Here is a 21,456-nt window from a genome sequence, read left to right as displayed (position 1 = left end):
GCATTGCCTCTTTTGCTCTAAGAAGTAAAAGAAAGTCTGTCCAGGATAACCAGAGTGAATATTTAATCAGTTCCAAAATGTTTAATTTTCCAACAAATCGAGATGTAATAATTTTACACTTCAGCAATACAATGGTTCAAAAAACTCTTCCCATCCACTGTCCTTAAAGGATTTGTTTGCTTTCAAATCTTTATGGTCTTTCAGAAAATTTCTACTTGGTAATATATACAAACATAGGTAGTCAACATGATGTTAACAGTTCAGCTGGTAGAAACCTCCTGCTCACAACTAGTACGTATTGATACTAGTTGTATCAACACATCCACCCAGGAAAGCGTAGCATCAAAAGCTGAGTGAAAAATGTATGAGAAGCTGCTTACAGTGGGGACAGAGCATTTAATCTGGCTTCAGATGTTTGCATCAAAAGGAAGACATGGGAGAGTTTGGCTGCAAATGCCAAAACTCAGGAATGCAGATTCACCTTCAACTCAGTGTAGAAACAATGTCGCCCTACACAACCGCAACGCAGCAAGGCAACACAACTTCACAATTAGCAGCATCAATTCATGAAAATTATTAATTTGTTTGATTCAGTATCAGATGTAAATTATTTCAAGTCATTTTGAGCCGTCTTAGGCCTAACAAAATTCAGCTTCCAACACAGCCCAGCTAAAGAAAAAGTAAAACTCTTCCAGTACTCTGGGCCAAGTTGTAGGATACAACTTTGACTGAGTTTTATCTATAAAAAGGGTAAACATAATGGCTTCAACCCAAAGCAAATTTCTGAAGAAAAAAAAGGACACAGGCAACTAGAAGAATCACATTTTATCTGTACAGCAATTAAATAAAGTTAAACAGAAATCAGAAGTTTATGCCCTATTTCTCTGTTGCCTAAAAAAACCAAAATATTGTTTTAATAATTACTGAAACTAAAGTTTGTAATACTCAATCATCCTGGCCTCAATCTTACAACCTCTAGTTTTAAACACTGTAGACAGAATACATTGCATTAAGTGACATTTCCAGGTAGTCTCTATATAACGTAGTGCCATTATACCATCACTTTTGTACTGATTCAACCAAAAATGCTGAAGCTACACAAAAAATGCATCAGTCTCTTTTTTTCTTTCACATTGCAGATGCTGAAAATTAGGTTAAAGAACATCTACAACGAAAACGCTTCAAGTATCATGGTTGGAGACTGAAAAGGTAATCTCAGTTTACAAGATTAATAAATTTTTCTTCACTCAATCTCAGGAGTTGAAGTTGTATTGTGATTTTGGAGCATTGGAGAACTGGGCGGGAACAAGAAGATATGACCAACTGTCACCGAGAAAATGAGCTCTTTGCCTGAGTTTCCTAAAGAAAAAGACACTTCTTTTGGAAAGGATGTCTTTCTTTTTGGAGTTCTTTGGAGACACCGGTTTTGGGACATGGCAATGGCGTTTTTGTCCACAGGAGAAAGAGAATATAAATATGGTGCTGCTAATCTCTCCTTTGGTTCAGTCTTCACAGCTCCATGATTCTCTGCCTCCTTCCGAGCGCTTCTCCTGTCTCCGTGGCTGTGGAGTCGTCACGTTCCAAAGTGGCATCAGGCTACATCTGAATTTCAAAAAAGAAAAGGCAAAGGAATAAGAGCAAATAAATAAATGCAATATAACTCACTGACCTAAAAATATGAAGGAATAAAGTATTTTTTTTTCCTGAAAGAACAAGTGTTTCCTGTACACACACATCTACAATTGAACAGTCCTGTGCAATACATTTACAGTCCAATTTTGTCATCTGTTTCTTGCATAAGTTATCTTGAATATTAATAGTTTTATGCACTTTGTACCAGACAACACGATCTAATACCACCTACAGTTATATTGGATGAGTGCAACATTTGTGTAGGAAAACAGTGTAAAATCTGGTGTAATTTTTGTCGAACTTGTCTGCTAGGAATTATCCACAAGCACCAACATTCACATATTTTTATTGTGAGGCTGAGTGTACACATAACATGACACATATCCAACTGAAGGTAGTATAATAAGACAATAGATATGCGATATAAGTCTTATTGACCTGGTCCCTGCTGGGCTGATATATCTTCAACTGCACTCAGAGACTTTAGAAGACCGTTCTCCATGAAGGCTACGACAGAAACTTTACTCTCCTCTTCCTCCGTCTCCTGCTGCTCCTCTCCTTCAGGAGGAGACAACCTGGAATGTGAAGGCAGCGAGATCACCTCTTCGAACTCCCCATTCTCCCTGTCAAAAACAGAGTGGAAGTAAAAAATTATTTTAAAAATGTTGCCATCAGCGCTGTAATAAACAGGATAGAAGCGAAGCGGTGTGATTTGTTTGTGCTGTACACCACCTCTGGTCAGGGCGGCTCAGAGGAGTGGTGCTGGGTTGTGGGCTGAGGTCAGGTTGGTGACTGTTGCTGTTTGTCTGAGGCACGTTGGCTGCAGGTGGTGCAGGAGAACCAGAGCTCACTGATGGAACAAGTACAGTAGCTATCAGTAGCATCCTTCACTTTAACAACAGAGGAGAGGTATTTTTGGGAGAAGAGAGGTGTATCGTGTTACCTGCGCTGTCTCCGGTCCTGACTTTCTGGAGATGAGGGAAATGAGAATAAACATTTTGAAAGGTGTCTTAGGTGCGTTTTCGGTTTTTAACCAATATGTGCTTTTACCTTATCTGATGTGTCTGAGCGTCTGGTTCTCTTCATGATCTCCTCAAGACGCTGCAGGAGGTAAAGAAAGGAGAGAATTTAATTCAAAAACATGGATGATTGTTGGATGGATTATTTATTAGTGTTTGAAGACGTCACCTTTTTTCTCTCCAATCGTTCTGCTTCTTCTTTCTGAAAGTGCTTCTCCCTCTCCTGCCTCAGTCGCTCTGCCTCCTCCCTCAATCGAGACTCCTCCTCCTCTTTCTAATCCAAACACGGAGACAAGCATTGAGACAGAGCTCAGCTAAATTTAGCACCAACAGGTAAATCTCACTGAATCAGAACAATAACAGAAAATCACGCAATGAAAACATTAATGGAAAATACTCAGATGATGATATTATTGAAGATTAAAGCTATTCTCTCCTCACTTGTGTCTTTTTTATTTTTGCTTGCAATTGTGACATTTAATGTTTTGGGAAAAATTTCGGTTTCCCAATTACTATGTAGGTCATGACATGACATTTCTGTGTAAAATATATTCTTAATTGATCATAAATAATATATATATATTTTTGATAAACTAAATGCTGTGTTTTCATACATATAAAGGTACTTATAATCATGGAACCAAAAAAAAAAAAAGGTTGCTGTGTCCTTTGACCTGTTTCTGGAGTCTCCCTGCCTCTTCTCTCTCCCTCTGAAGCCTCTCCTCCTCAGCCTTTCTCTCCTCCTCCTCCTGCCTTCTCCTCTCCTCTGCCAGACGCTGGGCCTCCTCTTCTCTCTTCGCTCGCTCTTCCGCTTTACGGCGGGCCATCTCCTCCTTTGCTAATCTGAGCGGAGAGAAACAAATGACGTTGATGCAAGTCAACCTACATCATTGGTGGCACCACCAGATGTCCTCAAAGGGCCTTCGTACCTCGCCTGCTCCTCTTGTTGCCTCCGCTCCTCCTCCTCTCTCTCCCTCTGCTCCCGGGCCAGCCGCCGGTTTTCGGCCAGGATCCGACTGGCCTCCTCTGGATCTGTGGTACCAGCTGAAGGTTTCTGAGTTGGAGGACTGCTTGTAGACTCTAGAAAACATCATAAAATAATTGTTGGAAAAAATACATCCTTCCAGCATGATTTACTTCTGTGTCTTTATGACTGACCATTGACTTCAGCTGGTGCCTCACTCGGGGGATTGTTCTCACCCAGTGGCTGAGGTCTGGGTTGAGGAGGACTGAAAATCTTCCCTTTTTCCTCTTCTTCTTCTTCTTCCTTCGGAGCTGCTGTTGGTGTTGAGGGTTGAGAGTGCTCAGGTGTGATTCTGACAGGACGAAGGTTTCCGGGATCATCTGAAACTGGAGATTTAAGCAGCTTGGGAGTTGGGGGACGTCCCAGTGTTTTCTGTGGAGGTCTGTGAGCAAACGAGAATAAAAATGTTATATTAGAAGATAAAGTCAAAACAAGAACTTTATTCAAGCTTTATTGAAATAAAGTTATATTATTCAATAAATTTTATTATTTAGCTTCATATTTGTTTTGGAGAGAACAATAGATTCATCTACCTGCCAGCAGAGGGTGGTGTGGCTTTGTTGGACTTTTTGCCTAAAGAAATGGTGGACTTATTGGGAGGTAACGTCAGAACAGGAGCCAGTGGAAGGGACAGGTTGCTCCAAGACTTCCTGACGCTGTCACGGTCCTTATGCTTATACAGATTTTTAAAGATGCAATGATAAAAAATATTAACATACATTTCTTTGTTGCTTTTTGTTCCATCAGTATCTAAGCAAATTGGTACAATCCCATGCTAAAGTAATTATGTCTTACTCAGCATAAAATAAAAAGTTTGGGGTAGTTACACACCAAATGAAAACATTGTGACAAAAACAAAGAAGACCATCAATGTGAGGCAGAAGGAAATGACGCATGGTTTTCAAGTTTTCCACAAATATAAAATTGAAGTCTGTGACAGATATTTATCCAACCTCTTTAACTCTCATCTATCCATCTAAAAGGACAGGTGAGAAAAGGAAGGATTAAAGAAGCATCCAAGAGCTTCAACACATCCCTGTGATGAAGCAAGATGGTGGCAGCATTATCCTGGCAAGATGCTCTTTTCAGAAACCCAAAAGCAATTATCAATTTATATCAAAACATTCCCATGTGTTATGCCAGACCAGTCAAAACCCAGCCCTGATTCCAACTGAGAATCTGTGACCATTTGAAAAACATTTGTGCTAGGAAATATTCCTTCCATACTTGCATAGTTCCTGTGGTCCTTCTACGAGCGGTGGAGGAGGCCGGCAAAGCTTTATCTCTGCTCAGGTTCCTGTCCTGGCTGCGGCAGTGAGGGAGCACTTGGGCCTGCAGGGTCTTGAATGACACGGCGCTCATGGGGTGGCAGGAAACTGAGCGAGGACACACAGGCATGGCTACAGTGATGATGCACAAGGTGGGAGGGAGCAGGTATGATTTGGAACAGTGTGGGAATTTGTGGGACACCAGGAAAGATTTGGCAAAAATGCACATAAAAATAAAGTTCAGAATTAAAGGTGGAAGTATAAAGGAAGTTAGGTGAATGGTATGAATAAAGCCATGCATTTAGGGAGGTCAAACATGGGGTAAAAGGAATGAAAAGGTGATGTTTGGTAGTAAGAAAGCAGAAGAGAAAGAAGCTGTTAGTGCTACAGATTAGTAGAAGCGCAACATATATACAGACATTACCTAACACAAGAAACACCCCGAAGAGGGAAACATATTTAGTTTATTATTCAATCAGGACAAGCTAGTCAGTATTACACATTAGACACAACACCAAACATAGAACATATGCACAAACTACAACATGAACAAAAAAGCTAAAGTGCACATTTACACATTGTGTCTAATGTCAGGACAAAGAGCAATGTGAAAAATAGACAGAATGAACTTTGTTTAAGTCTGCAGGTGAACATAGGTGAAGACTTTAGCCCATTACTTCCCAACATATTTTCCTTAGTACCTCCTTTCTTACGAAAACAAGGAACTTTACCACATGCATATGGAGAACCCATAGTAGTTATATGTAGATCAATATCTTTCTAATTGATCTCACTATTGGATATGTTTATTTCCTCTTAAAATTGGTACAATGAACATACATAAATTTGTAAGAAAAAAAATACATAATTGGCTATGTCAGATGTTCCTCACAAAAAAAAAAATCTATCTTGTTTTCTGGTAAACAACCCACATGGTGACTGCTTGGTGGCCAATGCACAATCCTTTGTGAGCTTGCTCTGTTCTGAAATGCAGGGCTTTTGAGAAAACTGCCCACACATGACGTCCAGTAGCCTGTTATGCCTGGGCATAGACTGAATGGATTAACACTATATCAAGCTCTTTGGTGAACCCAGGTTTAGAATCACTGTCTTTAACCTTTTATGGAGCTTCATTTTATTTCATAATTATTTATGAAATTTGTAGTTTTCAACATGAAAAAAAAAAAAACACGTATTAAAAATAATATACGATTATTGTAAATGTAAAGTTCTACAAAGTTCACACAGTAGCCTTGCCAGCGTTTTGCTATGGAGACAGGAGGAGCAGCCAGCGCTGTCAATGGGTAAATGCTTCCTAAACAGCTTAGACACCAGGATCTTGTGGTCTGCTTCATTGCGTGTGTTTGTTTACGTGTGTGTGTGTGTGGTGACCAACAGTGAGCTTCGGGTGCCTGATACAGGCTGGTAAAGGCAGTTTGGGACAGTGTAATGCTTTAAGTCCACTCAAATCTTATTAGCATTGAAAACCCTCGAGGTCAAGAGACTCTGTTGAAATATTATTACTTATTTCTACTGGACAGGTGAAGATTTGTGAGTGATTGTAAAAAGTCTTTCATCAAATTTAGGATAAACAAACACCCCAGAATGAAAGAACCATGGACTGGACTGTGTATTACCTGACTGTTCTCCAGACAAGCTCATGGCGCTACGGCTCCGGGCCAGGTATGAGTGTGTTGGCTGCTGTAGTCGGTTCACCATGCTGCTCTCCCATGGCGTCAGCGGAAGGCGGCGGAGTCCTGAACACAGACGCATGTAACACCTGAGCTTTGATAACAGCTAAAACTATTACCTACCCACTTATCAGCCCAAGCAGTCAAAGCAGATTGTAAACCATTCGCAGGCCCAGCACAGCTTCCCTTTATTTATCCAAAAGTGAAAGGTGAACAGAAGTCAAGTTTAAAAAATGGATATCCCATTGCATGCATTAACTTGCATTAAACTGGTAATTATCAGACGAAGCAAACACCTTGAAGTGAACTGCACACAAAAGGTAAGATGAGAGTAGGGGAGCAATAACAGAAGGCTGCAGCATAAAAATATCATAATGCAACATCACATGACAAAACCAGACTTTCCAGGATTTTATACAAGCAGATTAAATATCTGACCATAACTCCCCGACTGCTCACTGGGAACACACATATAAATAATGTTCATGATAATCCATTTACCCACTTTAACACAACATCAGGCAAAACATGCAGTGCGGCAGGGCTGGCTTGGACCTTATTCAATGCTCTGAAAAAGTACTTTCACCCCAGAGTACTTTTGGTTTTCATTGTCTTGGCACACTTCAATAGATCAAGCACATTTCAACGTCAGACAAAGATAACCTGAGTAAAGGCAAAATTCAGTTTTTAGAACATGATTTCATTTATTAAGGAAAAAATAAGACAAATTTCAATTTGTACTCAGAGTGAACACCTGAAGAGAACTCAAATTTTAGGAAAAAAAGTCTATACAAACCAACCTGCCCCTATGTGAAAAAGAAATTGACCGCTTTAATGGTTCTGCCCACCTTGGAGGCAAAAGCTGTCATTGAGTGTTGGTAATACATGGAGGAATTTTGAGCCACTGTTTGCAGAATTGTAAGAACTTGTTTAACATCTCGACACAGCATCTCAATAGGATTAAATCTGAAGCCACTTCAAAATCTTAACAGTGGACTTGCTGATGCGCTCCCGATCACGATCTTATTCCATCAGTCCATGGACTATTTTTCCAAAACGTTCTTCAGGAAGTTAATTACTATGAGTTATTTGGCCATAGTTGGTTTTTACCTTCTCTGAAGGTTCTATTTTTGCCTAATTTCTTTCTTCTTGGCAAGTCATGGTCACTTTCTCAAACTGAAGCAAGATGGGCTTGCAGATGTTTTAATTTCTTTTATGACCTCCAAGATAAGTCAACGATGTGCTCTTGGAACAATTTTGGTAGTCCGGCCACCTGTTGACTATTACTATTATTCCCTTTTTAGACTGATAGATATAAAGGTATATGAATCTTTAAATTTATTTAAATTTGGGCATAACATGTCACTTAGATCTTATTAACCTGTGGTATATTTAAGTAATTTCTTGACTCTATATGTCAGGCAGGTTGGTTTTGATACCTTTTGTCCTTAATAAATGAATTACCACATAAAAAAATATTATATTATATTTGCTCAGTTTATCTTTGATTGATATAAAATTTTCTTAGCTATATAAAATATGAAGTACATTATAAGTAATGTAATGGGGAAAATACTTTTCATAAGTATGCAAGTAAAAGATAACAATAAGCTGAAAACTGAAGGAATGAATACTCAATGCACGGTTAAAAAAATTATAGTACATATATAATTTTTAATTATGCCTAGTTATTGTTTTCTTTCTTTTTGGTATAGCAATTGAGGTATTGAAGAAGATTTTAAATGGAATTAACAGGTAAAAAAGCTTGATAATATAGAACATGCCATGTTTTTAGCCATGATGTATATATAGCATTTCCATAAAAAAACAGGATTATCCTACAGAGGATTATAGAAAAGGGTTACGTTGGAGCCCAATCCTAGTGATTAAATACTCCAGTGTAAGCATGTACTCATTCATAATATAGTGAACTGTTGTGAGTCGTAATTTAGGCATAATCTGCAATCAGAATGCAGACGCCCATTGTTTAAATTCAAAGGAACTATCTCTTTTTACTTTCATTCGCAGGTTTCAGCCCATGATCTTTTCTGCTCTGTGCATCATAACATAAGAAGTCAAAAGTGCCCTTAATGAAACCTGTGTTTTTGTGCTGGGTGGTCTTCCCCTGATGTAGGCGGGGTTTGGAATGAGCTTTGCTTATTACAGGCGTGGAAGCTGTTCTCATCTGTAAGCCTGTCAGCAACATATAAACATCAAAGGATACATGATGTTTCAAACTTTGCACAAGAAAAGATAGTAAAAAAACAAACAGTTTAAGAAACACCACCAAGAGTTAGACAACACGATCAATATTCCCCAACCTGTCCAAAAAGTATGATGCTACTGTAAACAACTATCTGAGGCATGTATATCTGGGAAAACAAATACATTTGTACATGTTTTGGTCTTTCATCCACACGAAACTCTGCCTAATACCACTAAAAGAGATTATTTATGAAAGTGCCAACCAAAGAGAAAGCTCTGTGCTTGTGTGTTTACATAGAAAAATGGAAATTTATGGTCTCACGCATTACAATCTGCGACAAATAATGCACAAAATATTTCTACAAACTAGCTTCAACACAATTCCCAATTGACATCGTCTTATGTTTTAACTTACATTCCAATGAACTGTTACTGATCCCATGTGTGCAATATTATTTTTGAAAACAATGTGGAAGAGATACAGTATTTGTTTTTATAAAGATCCAGCTGTGTGTGTACATGGCCTGAGATAAATGAATATATATATATAAAAAAAACAACAACTTTGTGCTGAATGAATCTATGCTAACTTTGACAAGGTAACACTCAATAAATTCCAATTCCCATCATAATTTCTGTACACTAACAGCAAGCCAAATATTCTTATTAGCCTTCACAAAAAAGATTTAGCACAATCCAACCCTCAGCTAAAAGTCTTATGGAACATCCCAACAACAAGTGTGAAAGGAATTAAAATAATAAATAATAAATAAAAAGGAGACAAAGATATAAGGAGGTGACATGTGCATGTCGTTATTTCCATTACCTCTGTCTGGCGAGTGCAGCAGTGTGGCAGACGAGGAGGAGAGGCGCTTGGTAATGATGGATTCCGTGTGTTTGGATAAATTCACGGTGGACACCGACCTTCTGTCAGCATCTAGAATCAAAATGAGAAAAATATATTAATGATAGGAAACAAAAGGAAGTGAGACCTGACCCTATACATTCATTAATTTAGGTTAGAACTGGAAAACTACCAACTCCTAAAAAATAAATGAATTAGTGCTAAATGGAAATATTGTATCTTTGCGATACGACTTTGGGTAACGTGGTGGGCTGCTAACCAAATAGTAACGATGTCGCCCACATCAGTCTACATGTGTGCTAGTACTAGTGCTCTAAAACTAGCCAGCTAACTGACACAGAGCTATAATATTCACAGTGGGACGTCAATCCGTATCTGCGGTAGAAACTGAAAGCACTTTGCATGTGCTCCAGTCCAGCAAGGTCGAGTGGACAGAGGAAAGCAGACTCCACAAAACCTGAACCAAGAAAGAGCAAAGATGAGATAGAGGATGGGAATGAGCCAGAGAGAAGTTGAACATGAGAATGAAAGAGAGAAAGACAGGGAAGGCGGAGAAGGGTGTGAGTATGCAGTAACAACAGAAGGCAGTGAACCTGAAAAGTGCAAAAATAAACATGGCAGAACAATTCTGACAAGCTGAGGCGGCTGGAAAAATTTGTGATTTCTGTGGCAGACTTGATGTGTTTGTACAGGGCCTTTGCGGGTATGAATGTGCTTCAGTACCAGCTGGTATGCTTGGAGTGTTGGTGTGCAGCGCTCCTCCCCAGGACCAGCGGTTTTGCTTCGGCCTGGTTTTCTGGCTCCGCTCCAGCGTGCGGCGTATCACTGCCTCATGACGCACCTTCAGTCAGAACAACAAAGAGAAAATCCTCAATGTGGCAACTTCTTAGGCTTTGAACAAGCTCAATATAATCTCTTCAGTCTCTCTGATAGTGAAGAAAGCATTTTTGTAGGGGTGAGTGTGAGTAATAAAAGCCCCTGTGAAAAGTGTTACAATTTAAATTTCAGATTCAGCATGTATGTGGAGCATTGCTGAAATCTAAAAAAAACTTGAAGCCCAGTCTGTACAGTTGAAATCAGAAGATTAAATACACCAAATAAAAAGATACAAACATATTCTTTCTCATACTTGTCTTGTTGTAGGTAAGTTAGAATAACCAAAATTATTTATATTTGCTAAATGCCAGAAAACTTGGCCAGGACAATTTTCAGAGATTTTTTTCTAGCCCTATCTGCATTCCCCACTATAATCCGACAAGGTCAAGCAAGTATACACAATTAATGGATGAAAGTACGTATATCATTTGTTGAACTTAATTTATCCAAACAGATTGGATCTGATGTCAAAAAATATTCATAACATTGCAGTTTTTTATAACTTATGAGCCCTCCATAATGGTTGTTATCTTTTATTACTCTCAGATGAGGCTTGTCAAGCATACAAAACAAAACAGATGTATACCCGGTCCTCCTCTTGTTTTTGCCTTCGCTTCTCCTCCACAGCGGCCCTTCTTTTCTCCTCTTTTATCCGCTGCTCTTCCAGTTTTTTCTTCCTCTCCTCCAACTGTTTCTCATAGTGCTGCCTCGCTCTCTCCTCGCGCGCCTGCCACTGGGCCTCCTTGGCAACTGCATGCACGTACGCACAAACAAGTTGGAATTTGACTTGCATAATTAAATTCACACACATACTCATGCATGCACATATCAACAAGGAGAAGGGTCAACTGCTCTTCCTGTGAGAATGCTGTAACTTCCAGCACAAAGTAAATCCTTATATGAAGTCAGATCTTTGACCTATGTAAAACATGATCAGCATGTGTAACAAACTGCTTTTGACTTTTCAGCTTTCCTAAGACCTGCCTGATGGACTGCTGTGTTATGTAAGGTAGAATCCATGGCAACTGGATGCCTGGGTTCACCCTGGATTTTTATGTAACATCCAGGGAAACCGGCACTTCGCAGCTGCCAACCAAGTTCAGCCACAAAATGTCAGGACAGAATAAAGAAGAACAGCCACAGATTCACTTTAAGTTGCCTTAAAACATAAATTTTCCTCTGAATGCCTTTCAAACACATGAAGATAAAGAGTGCTCACCATTCTGTTTTTCTTGCTCCTCCCTGCGCTCACGGGCCAGCCTCTGTCTCTCATCAATCTTGTTAAAGAGCAACGAGTCTGCAGCACAGTTTACTAGTACTATTAGCAAGTCTTCCCTTCAAAGGGGTAAAAAAAAAACAACAAAAAACAGCAAAAACTGGCAGTTGTTTTTCAGTAAAAGGCATTTATTCTAAATGAGTTACCTGCTTTGGTAGCAGCATAACTACTTGTGTTTTTGCTGGTGGTCCGATTAGGAATGGGAGGGGGTATAGGTGTCCCAGTGGGGGAGTAGGTCTGCCCAGAGGCTGAAGACCCTCGACAATCCTCAGACCTATACTGGGAGTAAGATGCTGAGAAGAAAAACAGATTGGCATCAAACACTGAGCAAAAAGACTGAGATAGGGAAAAAAACAACCTAGGATACATCAGGGCCATGAAAACAAAAAGTCACAAGTGGAGATTAATTGGTCCAACATGGAAAAATGAAAAATCTCCCCCAGGCATAAAAGTTTTACCTCCAAATTACAGTCAGCATTATTCCCCACAGGATGATGTTTTTCATCAGACTCTAAATTTGAGATTTATTACAACAGTAATTGCATCCCTGCAGTGTAGGTACTGAAGTGATTTAAGAAGATTTCAATAGTGTTTTTACATTTGAAAGGACCAGAATGACAGGATTTTCTGGTTCATTACACTATTGATACAGTAATGAGTGTTTCCTGTGTAATGGTTCTCACTAAGCATCTATCATGGTAGTAGACTTGTCCAAATGGAATTTGCTTAACTATAGGAATTATTGATAATCTTCAGTCAGATTTCATGAGTTGTGAATTATCATAGTACAATGGTAGAGACATGCATGCCATAATCCTGAATACCAAGGTCAAAAATCTCGATAAAATATCTCTCTTAAATAGAGATGTACTTTGCTTTTCTTGGACAATTTTTAATTTTCACTTAGGTCTAATCTATCAATTCTAATTGTTTAGTATATCACAGAAAGCAAAAAAACAACTTCATGTTCATTGTGAGATATGCATACTTTTGAAACCAAAATAAAAGGAAAGAAAAGTCCTGCATTCAAATTCCCACTTGGGGTCTTTCTGCATGGAGTTTACATGAGAGCATGCTGTTTTCTAATACACCTAAGCCATACTTTAGCTGCATTATAGTGCAAAGGTCCAAACAAAAGAGAGGTGTGTGGAACATGCTTGCGGCAATAAATCTAAGATTTGTTAAAACAAGCACATCTTATGAACTGTCTGAATAAAAGCAGACTAAGAGTGTGCCTGCGGTTTCTGTTACATAGTTGCGGTCTCCTGGTAGAAAAAAACCCCCATTAATATTCATATTTTTTTGTTATCACCAGTGTTCACTTTTTATAGAGCTGAGCTATTGATTATTGGTTCTATTGGCTTCACGGGGACTTAGCTCTTAATTTTAGCCATTTGGAAACAAAGCTTTATTTAAAATGTGCTAAAACGCATTTTAAATCAAAGCACTAAAACAACCCTTTGAGTTGTAATATTAGTGCCATTAGTAAATTAAGAAGGCAAAAACAGGGCTATGTACAAATATAACTTGAATAATTAAACAGAAATTTGTGTGGAAGAGGCAAATGTCACAATTCTTTCAAGCCCAACTAAAATAATACACTTCAACACTCATGTGGGCTTCCTATCTTTTCAGCAACATCACAGCTTGTTTAGCAATTACCCACAAAGCAAAAGAGGAGCAAAGTACATATTTCATATCTGACTCCACCGGTGTCTAAGGTTAGACAAAATGTCTATTTAAAACTCCCGATTCTCAATTTCTTGTGTACTTTCATGCATCTGACGTCACTGACTCCACCCACAGCAGGCTTAAGAGTTTTACACAAACTTAAAAAAAAAAGAGTCGAGAAAAGACATCAGGTCATAGTTGACTGAGTATTGTATGTCACCGTGTATGGGGCAGCTGCAGAGGTGTGTACACAAGCATTCACAGGTCTGCATTGCCTCAGGTAGATGTGGTCATAATGACTATTGTTACAACAAGAAAGGCAGCACCAGGACTTTGTTCGCACCTGAAAATCAGTTGCCTCAAATAAAAGATCGGTTCAAAAAGGAAAGGATCATTTCCCGCAGCTCAATATTTAACTTGATATTTGTCTAGAAGCTCCTCATTATGAGCTTGGCATGACATTAAAAAAAATGTGCAAGAGAATATATATTTGCGTTTCTGAGGTCAACATCACGTAGGGGGAGCAGCACTCCATCACAACTGGCAACTTGTTTTGATTCCCAAAGCTTTGAATAAACCTTGTTCAATGTCCCATTCAAATATGCTCCCTCATAGCTAACTTTCCCCAGCTCTTTATTCCCGTAACTCATCCAGGAAAAGTCAGAATCAGATAAGATAAAACCTATTCATCTCATTTTAGAGTCTGTCCTAAAAGACCTTCTCCTAGTGAGAAATTTATAAAATGTATATCTAGAGAGTTGAAGAGGAATCCTTAAAAGATGTCCAAAAACCTGTCTGTTATATAGAGTAACTTAAGAGAGGGCAAAACATTAGTCTTGTCTGAACTAACTGATTGGGTCCTTTCTTATTGACAATGTCTAGTTTCCTTTGAGGTTTGAGCTACCTATTCTGATGCTAAAACATCAAATGGAAAAATATGCTACCGGTTCATTGGTAGAGTTTTGAATCTAGCACAAATTAAGGCATTGCATTATCTCAAACGATCCATCAAAGCATATATTGCCAAAATGTAGGAGCTGATTTTTATTGTTTGCCTCTGACCGCCTGATTGGTGCATCCTTACTTTGACCTTCTCCTGAATAGATGTCAGGAATAAGCCACCTTATTCTTGGCCAGCAGAATTCAGATATAAGTCAACACAATAGACTGTAGTATGAAAGAGCTGAATGTTGTCAATGTTAAAGTCCACAATTACTTATTATAATAGTTAGGCTACTTCAGTAGGTCCTTTAGCTTTGCAATAAACCAAGACAAAAAGCTTCCTCTGCTTTCATGCATCATACGCTGTGCTAATTTCCATTCATTTGTGCCAACAGAGACCACACATTCTTTGTTTGGCCCCTAAACCTAGAAGAGTGGCGGTGTTTACAAGACTAAAAGAAGTAGCATGTTTTTCAGACTGAATTTTTAATACAGCGTTACATATTAAGGTTCTAAATTAAAGCTCTGGAATTATATTTGCCAACGGCCAGCTTTGAAGACAAAAAGCAAGTTGAGAGTATCTCAAAGCGATTGGAAAACACCAACACCAAATATAGTGGAGTTTGTGTGAATGGATCCACCAAGAAGTGAAAGCTTAAATAAACTGTATTTTGAGTGCAGCATGCAGAACAGGATGGTCAGTAGTGCTCAGTAGGCTTTATTCCCCACTCTGCTGCTGTTAAAACAAATGCACAAAGCTAAGTTCGGAAGCAGTGTGCATCGCCCAAAAGAAAGCTACACAGAGGCTATCAAATATATATGTGAACAAGCACAAGCTCAAAACATGAGACTATGTTGAGGTAAATACATATTTAATGAGTTACAAAAGTGTCTTCTTCAGGATTTGGATGTGACATCCTAGTTCCATTAATTCAGCTATTATGCACCAACAGAACATACTTTAGCCAGTTGAAATAATTCACTGCTCTAAATGTTCAAACCTGATTTTGTCACCAACTGGTTAAAGTTTATAGACTGATTATTGAACAGAAAGAAAAAAAGAGGAGATACATAAATAATCATACAGTGTGTCCCCACAATGTATTCCTGAGAAAATGTCATACTTTTACATACTTCAGTTCTTAATACAATTTTTATGTGAAAATACAAAATAAATTACATGAATTTACTGCAAAGTTTGGCTTTAAACACAAAGTCTGAAAGAAAAAAGATCAGACGATGGATGAATGAATGGACATTTCAGACAGAGACAGACCCTAGGGTGTAGAAATACAATTTTTTCTGTGCTCTATTTTATTTTCCCATATGTTTTATATACTGCAGTGATTTGATATTGTCATTGCAATATTGGGCAATATCATTTTCCAATTTATCCCCATAATATGAAGCAATATTGTCCATTAAAATGAAAGATTTAAACATCAATCCAAACACTGCCTTACATTTCTGCTTCAAACTTGAACGTTCACTTGGAGTTTATGAAACCCATGTAGTGAAAAACCAACAACCAAAAGTGCTGGAGTATTTCATGGCAGAGTAGCTGGGAAGAGAGAGAGTATTTATCTCAGAAACCAGATCTTGGAAAACCAAAAAACAAGTGATGGGTACTTCATATCAAACAAGTGATAATAATAATAATAATAATAATAATAATAATAATAATAATAATAATAATAATAAAATCAAACTGTTGGTACAAATAGCATATTTTAAAAACAATCCGTCGCAATAACCTCTCCACTGATCTGCTATACTTTCAGCGTAGCCGTGTCCTTTCTGTGCATCTCACAAGCATCCTTCTGTTGCAAAGGTCACTGAATCAACGAACCTCAGGTAGCTCAAAGTGTATTTGCTTGTGCACACTCGCCTGCTGTTTAACACCATTCGCAAACACATTAAACCTGCTATGCAGTGTAATTGAACCTGCTCACAATAGAGGCGTCCTGTAACCAGGTCCACCTGTCATGCTGCTCTTAAGCTTCCAACATTTTTTTTTTAAACATTCAACTATGTGGGTTAAGTAATGAACTACATTACAAAGCATAAAAAGGGAGGGCTTCTCAGAAACTGGAAGATGGTGGTTTGTGTTTGAAGATGTTTAAACTGACAACTTAAGTGGCGAAAAGGACATTTTTGCTGTGCATCTCCAATTTTACTTTTGTTTTCTCGTGATAATCAACTGTATTTATCACCCTTCATATCTGTCTGTGGTTTCAGTGATAAAAAACAGCTGAAAATAACTAAAATAGCACATGACTTTAGCCAGACAGCATTCATGTACATATAGAAGATGTGTTCATTTCATGAAGAGTTAAATTTTTGGAGATAAAAGTTTTTTCCCCTGCCAAAATATAATATTGTACAGAATATAAGTACAAAAATCTCCAGATGGTAATGAGATTTTGGTGAACTAAAAGCATAACGCACAGTAAAAGATACAGTCAAAGTACCTTCTTTGACTTCTGACCATAATAAAGCCCAATCTTATGCCCTTTGACTCCTCTTTTCCACAGTTCTTATCTTCATCTATTGATTGATCAAAATACAATACAATTTTATTTAATACAGTTCCTCCAGTTGGTCAAGGCACAAGGTTTTACCTGAGTTGTTCATAATGTCAGATGTATTAATCCAAACGTGGGACCTCTGACCCTGCCTGGTCTGTCCACTTCAACTAGATTAATCACAGGGTCGGCAGCAGGGTTCCTACTTCCTGAAAACATTCTTCCCGGCAGAATCTGAGCTCAAATACAAAGTCCACAGTCCAGGTAGAAGCCAAAAGAAAAACTCCTCCATCCCACTTTTCCTAAATTAGATTTAGAAAATGAGCGAGGTCAGTCGGTGTCACCGCTGTTGACTCGCCAGTCCCCATCCTTTTGTCTGCGTGTGCATGTGTGTGTGTTTATGCGCTTTGCATGAATATGTGCTACACAAAGTGAGATATAAGCGAGAGTGTGACTGTTTAATCTGGCCCTCCCTCCTCCTCCGCTCGTTGTCTGTCGGTCTGCACACCCTCCCCCCCAGTCTATCTGCATTCATCGCCAGTCAGATTAAATGGTCAGAGTTGGCGATTAATGCTCTGCCGTCCAGGCCAGTGGGTAACAGTCAGGCACAGTGTGCAGCTCCTTCCTTCTCTGCAGCCTGAGAGGATTAGCTGCTGCTAATGCTAAGCCAAACTGTAACCTCCAAACACCGGAGCGGCAAAGGGGGCAGGGTTGAGAATATTCCTTTATAGCTCTGGAATGGGCATTCAGGTCTGGACGAAAGGTGCAACAACAGAGGTTTTTATAATTTTGTGCTCCAAGCTGCATTGGACGTAAAAATGTCTGCTAGGTCCTCACAAACAGCAATATTTACGCAAAAACAAAAATCAGACTGAAAGTGTGCCATCTTACTTTTGTCAAGAGATTTCTCAGAGGCTACCTTATTATACTTTTGAATTGTCCACAAAGTTTGTGACTCGAGTTAAAGGCAATATTACTTCATCTGATAATTTTCAGGGAAAATATTTGCAAAGCAAGTTAAACAGTCAAAATACAATGAATCAAAACTTTCAGCTGTTCCTTCCAGTTAAAACACATAGTACGTATTAAAAAAATGTAACTTTGTGGTTTTACACATTTTTGTCATGTTTCACCCTCAAACTAGTGTATTTTATTGGGAAAGCAAAATTGTTCATAGTTGTAACATGGAAAGACCATTTTAGTTGAAAAATAGATCAGCTCAGTCAAAGGACGGAGTCAGTGAAAAACAAGCAAAAGGTTTTGCTGTACATTCTTAACCAAATGTAGGTCTGCGCATTTAGTTCAGTTCATCTTCTTATAAGCAGTGCTATTTAAAAAAAAGCCTCCCTACAGAATAATTCTGCAACCACCATGTTTGACAGTGGTAATATCATGTTCAGGGTGATGCGTTAGTTCTAGGCCACTATACTATTGTCAGTTACGGTATCTTGTGACCAGAAACAAGTAAAAGCTGTAATTCCAACCTCTTCCTAAAAATATTACCAGAAATACTTAACTTTTGAAGACCTGCCAATTTTAAGAGAAAGTCCCAGCACTGTACATTTCTTACTGCTGTGACTGCAGTCGTATGCTGGGGTGTTGACAGACCTCTTTGCTTACAAACGCATTACCATCGCATACACGTGTGAAGCACACTGCACCTCCGCTCTCATCTCTGCTGTCCTTGTCTTGACCCAATCTTGCAGGCTCAGCTAATTTTCTTTCTTGCACAAACAAAAGTGTCCATCATCACAGACCCTGTGCACCAATGGTGTCTGCAAAGCGCAGGCTAATCCAAACCCCATAAAGCAAAGTGCAGCAAGATATTTTACTGTCAAGTATAAATATGTAATGAGCCATACAGTAAAAAGAAAAAAAGAAGTCCGCTAATCTTTGGTGCGTCACATTTTCAGAGCATCTGCAGCGCCGACTCTCTGGAGAATGCTCAAAGTTTCCTCAATTCAATTATAAACTCTTTGTCCCAGATAATGCCCTTAATTTAGATACATTAATGCACACTCAAACTTGCACGGTCACATTGACACCCGTCAGTCTACTTTCCTTCATACCTCGTTTCTTTTTCCTGCCAGCCTCCCTCCGTCTCTGTACCTCCTCTTCCTCAGTGATGGTAAAGAGCGGTTGAATCGTCAGCCGGCTGCCTCTCTTCCTTAGCTTCCACTTGTCTCTGGGTGATCCACTTCCTCCACCTCCTCCTGCTTTCCCATCCGGCATCGCCTGCCCTGTTGCAACCGCTCGAGCCCCCAGGCTAACTCACCTGAGCTCTGCCCATCCCACCCCACCCAAAGGAGATAGGGAATTGTTCCAGAGGACTTTGGAGGTCAGGGTCACCCCTAACAGCGCTCTTCTTCAGGAAGATGTAGGTCTCTTACAGATAAATACCCGCAACCATGTTAAACAAGCTATTTTAAATCTAAAAAGATTTTCAGATGATACAAAAATAAAGTAATTTTGAGGACAGCCAAAGAAAGGCAAAAAATGATGAGTCAAGAATAAACCCAGTGCAATGCAGAGGAAGGAAGGGGAAGCAGACAAACAGAGCAGCTCAGAGGACCAGCGAGCAGAGAGAGTGAGGATGAGGATGAGCTCTGGTGGTGTGGCATAGAAAAGACTTAATCCACAAGAGTGGCTCCGCAGAGGTCTGTAAGAACTGCACAAGTGACTCCTGCACTCCTCAGGAGGATGCTGCATCTGCTGTCTTCACATACACCCCCACCTCCCGTCTTTATAGTCCCCCCACTAGTTCTTATCTGCAAATCTGCCAGGAGAATTACATCACATAGCAATTCCTTGTACTGTACGAAGATGTGCACATACAGGGACGAGGAGGATAAAAAGAGGTCAGGAGAGTCGATAAAATATTCAGTGCAGCTCCAGTAGTGGAAGGTGAGCCGGCACAACGTAATGGGTTTCCCTGACAACAGCAGCACATGGACCAGTGACACAGTGCAAAAGTAGGAGTTTGACAGGTGGACGTCAGAGCAAAGAAGCACAATTGCCGATGCTCCCACTCGAAGTCAAATAATGCAGTACTGGAGCCATTGCTTTGGAAGGAGTCCAGCGAGCACATGGTTTATGGCTCCACCCACCGTCTCCACTTAAAGAGAAATCATATTATTTTTATATGGGCTGGTTTCTGGTAGCAAGTTATGCTCAATTGATGTGTGTATATTCAACCTGTTCTTTGATGTTCCCTTAAAACTCAGAGTGCCAACCGCTTCTGATATATTCTCCCACACCCAAAAAAACAAACAAACAAACAAATAAGCGAGCAAACTTAATAAATAAAAAATTGTTTGTTGTTGTTGTTGTCAATGCTACTGAAAAAAAATCAAAAGATGGTTTTAAGAAGTATTAACTCTGGGTTCCCCAGTCTACATGTATTTTTTTATTTCAGATTTTTATTCATTATTTTTTTTAAAAACAACCCAAAAAACATTGCTTTTCTTTCGACTTCACAATTATGCACCAGTTTGCTGCTACTCACATATAAACTTAATATATAAAACTAACATTTATAGCACTAACAAGGCAAAATGTGAAATGTTTTAATGACTGTGAACACTTTATACATTTGTGAAGTCAAAATGCTTAATGAATAGTTTGTCATTGGGGCTATTCATTTAATATCTCTTTTAAAGGAACTTTTTCCAGTAATAACAATATAAAGGAATTCAGGCCAATAGTTGCAGCCTCATCTCCTCAGAGAGCATGTGCTGCACAAACACAATCATGGACGAGCGATCTGATCTTTGTCCCCACAGGACACAGCAGTGCTGTAAGCCTACACCTGACTTTAACGTGATAGGCTCTGCAACACGCCCTTCTCACTCATATTCAGTGTGGCAATAAAGCACCAGTACGAATAGGATTTTTACATGAAAAAGGTAAATGAAGTTCATTATTGAGAGTGGTGTATTGATACTGGGATATTACAGTTAACAAAAATGTATATCTAATATTCCTACAGTGAATACGTTATAAGTCGGCAACTAGAAACTGAAAGACAGGAAGGACTAAATGAAAGAAAGAGGAAAGCACACAAGGAAGAAAAGAGGGTTAACACAATGAAATAAGGGGACAGAAAAGGACAGAAGGAAGAAGTGTGTTAGGACTCAAGGAAGGAAAGAAAGAAGGAAGGGCTTGAATGAGTAAAATGAGGAGAAGGGAACAGAAAATCTTAGGCAAAGAGGAAAGGCAGTAAAGGAAGAAAAGAAAGAAGGTAGAGCACAAGTAAGTTGGAATATGACAAATGAAGGATGAAGGGAAGGATAGATACAAAACAGGTGTAGGGCAAAGGTAAGGTCAACAAAAGAAACAAGATGAAAAGAAGAATATATTGAAGAAAGGAAAAGGTGTTGGGGCACAAGGCAGGTAGGCAAGGCACCAGGAAGGAAGGAAATAAGGAGGGGCAAAGGGAAGTATGTTTTTAAGGAAGAAAGGA

At 39.0% G+C, this 21,456-nt stretch overlaps 1 protein-coding gene across 7 annotated transcripts; it reads right to left on the bottom strand.

Moving 5' to 3' along the window:
• Positions 1–55: 55 nt before the first annotated feature.
• On the bottom strand, positions 56–20,071 carry map7b (microtubule-associated protein 7b). Of its 7 annotated transcripts, none has more exons than XM_032585376.1 (19): positions 19,064–19,299; positions 12,003–12,149; positions 11,800–11,877; positions 11,167–11,330; positions 10,428–10,545; positions 9,666–9,776; positions 8,732–8,827; positions 6,581–6,700; positions 4,903–5,075; positions 4,209–4,348; positions 3,810–4,057; positions 3,581–3,731; positions 3,326–3,494; positions 2,821–2,925; positions 2,683–2,733; positions 2,576–2,600; positions 2,365–2,482; positions 2,071–2,255; positions 56–1,602 (listed from the first exon to the last, which is right to left on the bottom strand). In XM_032585376.1, the coding sequence occupies exons 1-19, from the start codon at positions 19,224–19,226 to the stop codon at positions 1,592–1,594; spliced, it is 2,373 nt and encodes a 790-aa protein (XP_032441267.1). In that variant the 5' UTR covers positions 19,227–19,299; the 3' UTR covers positions 56–1,591. The 7 variants fall into 7 exon arrangements, 6 of the variants coding, with proteins under 6 accessions (XP_032441267.1, XP_032441269.1, XP_032441270.1 ...); XM_032585378.1 differs by having other exon boundaries at positions 4,903–5,051; positions 19,064–19,295; XM_032585379.1 differs by lacking the exon at positions 8,732–8,827 and having other exon boundaries at positions 19,064–19,293.
• Between the last annotated feature and the right edge of the window lie 1,385 nt (positions 20,072–21,456).

This window comes from Xiphophorus hellerii, chromosome 15, assembly GCF_003331165.1.
Source record: "Xiphophorus hellerii strain 12219 chromosome 15, Xiphophorus_hellerii-4.1, whole genome shotgun sequence".
NCBI lineage: Eukaryota > Metazoa > Chordata > Actinopteri > Cyprinodontiformes > Poeciliidae > Xiphophorus > Xiphophorus hellerii.
Note: the sequence above shows the minus strand (reverse complement) of the source record. Positions and strands in the feature narration are given on the sequence as shown.

What these genes read in the sequence shown, in the direction of transcription:
- map7b (XM_032585376.1), bottom strand. Translation starts at nt 19,226, where the DNA reads ATGCCGGATGGGAAAGCAGGAGGAGGTGGAGGAAGTGGATCACCCAGA. An exon ending in TTATGCTGCTACCAAAGCAG is followed by an intron (nt 11,878 to 12,002) that starts GTAACTCATTTA and finishes ACTGTGCTGCAG; the next exon opens with ACTCGTTGCTCTTTAACAAG. An exon ending in AAAAACAAGAGGAGGACCGG is followed by an intron (nt 10,546 to 11,166) that starts GTATACATCTGT and finishes TTCTGACTGAAG; the next exon opens with GTGCGTCATGAGGCAGTGAT.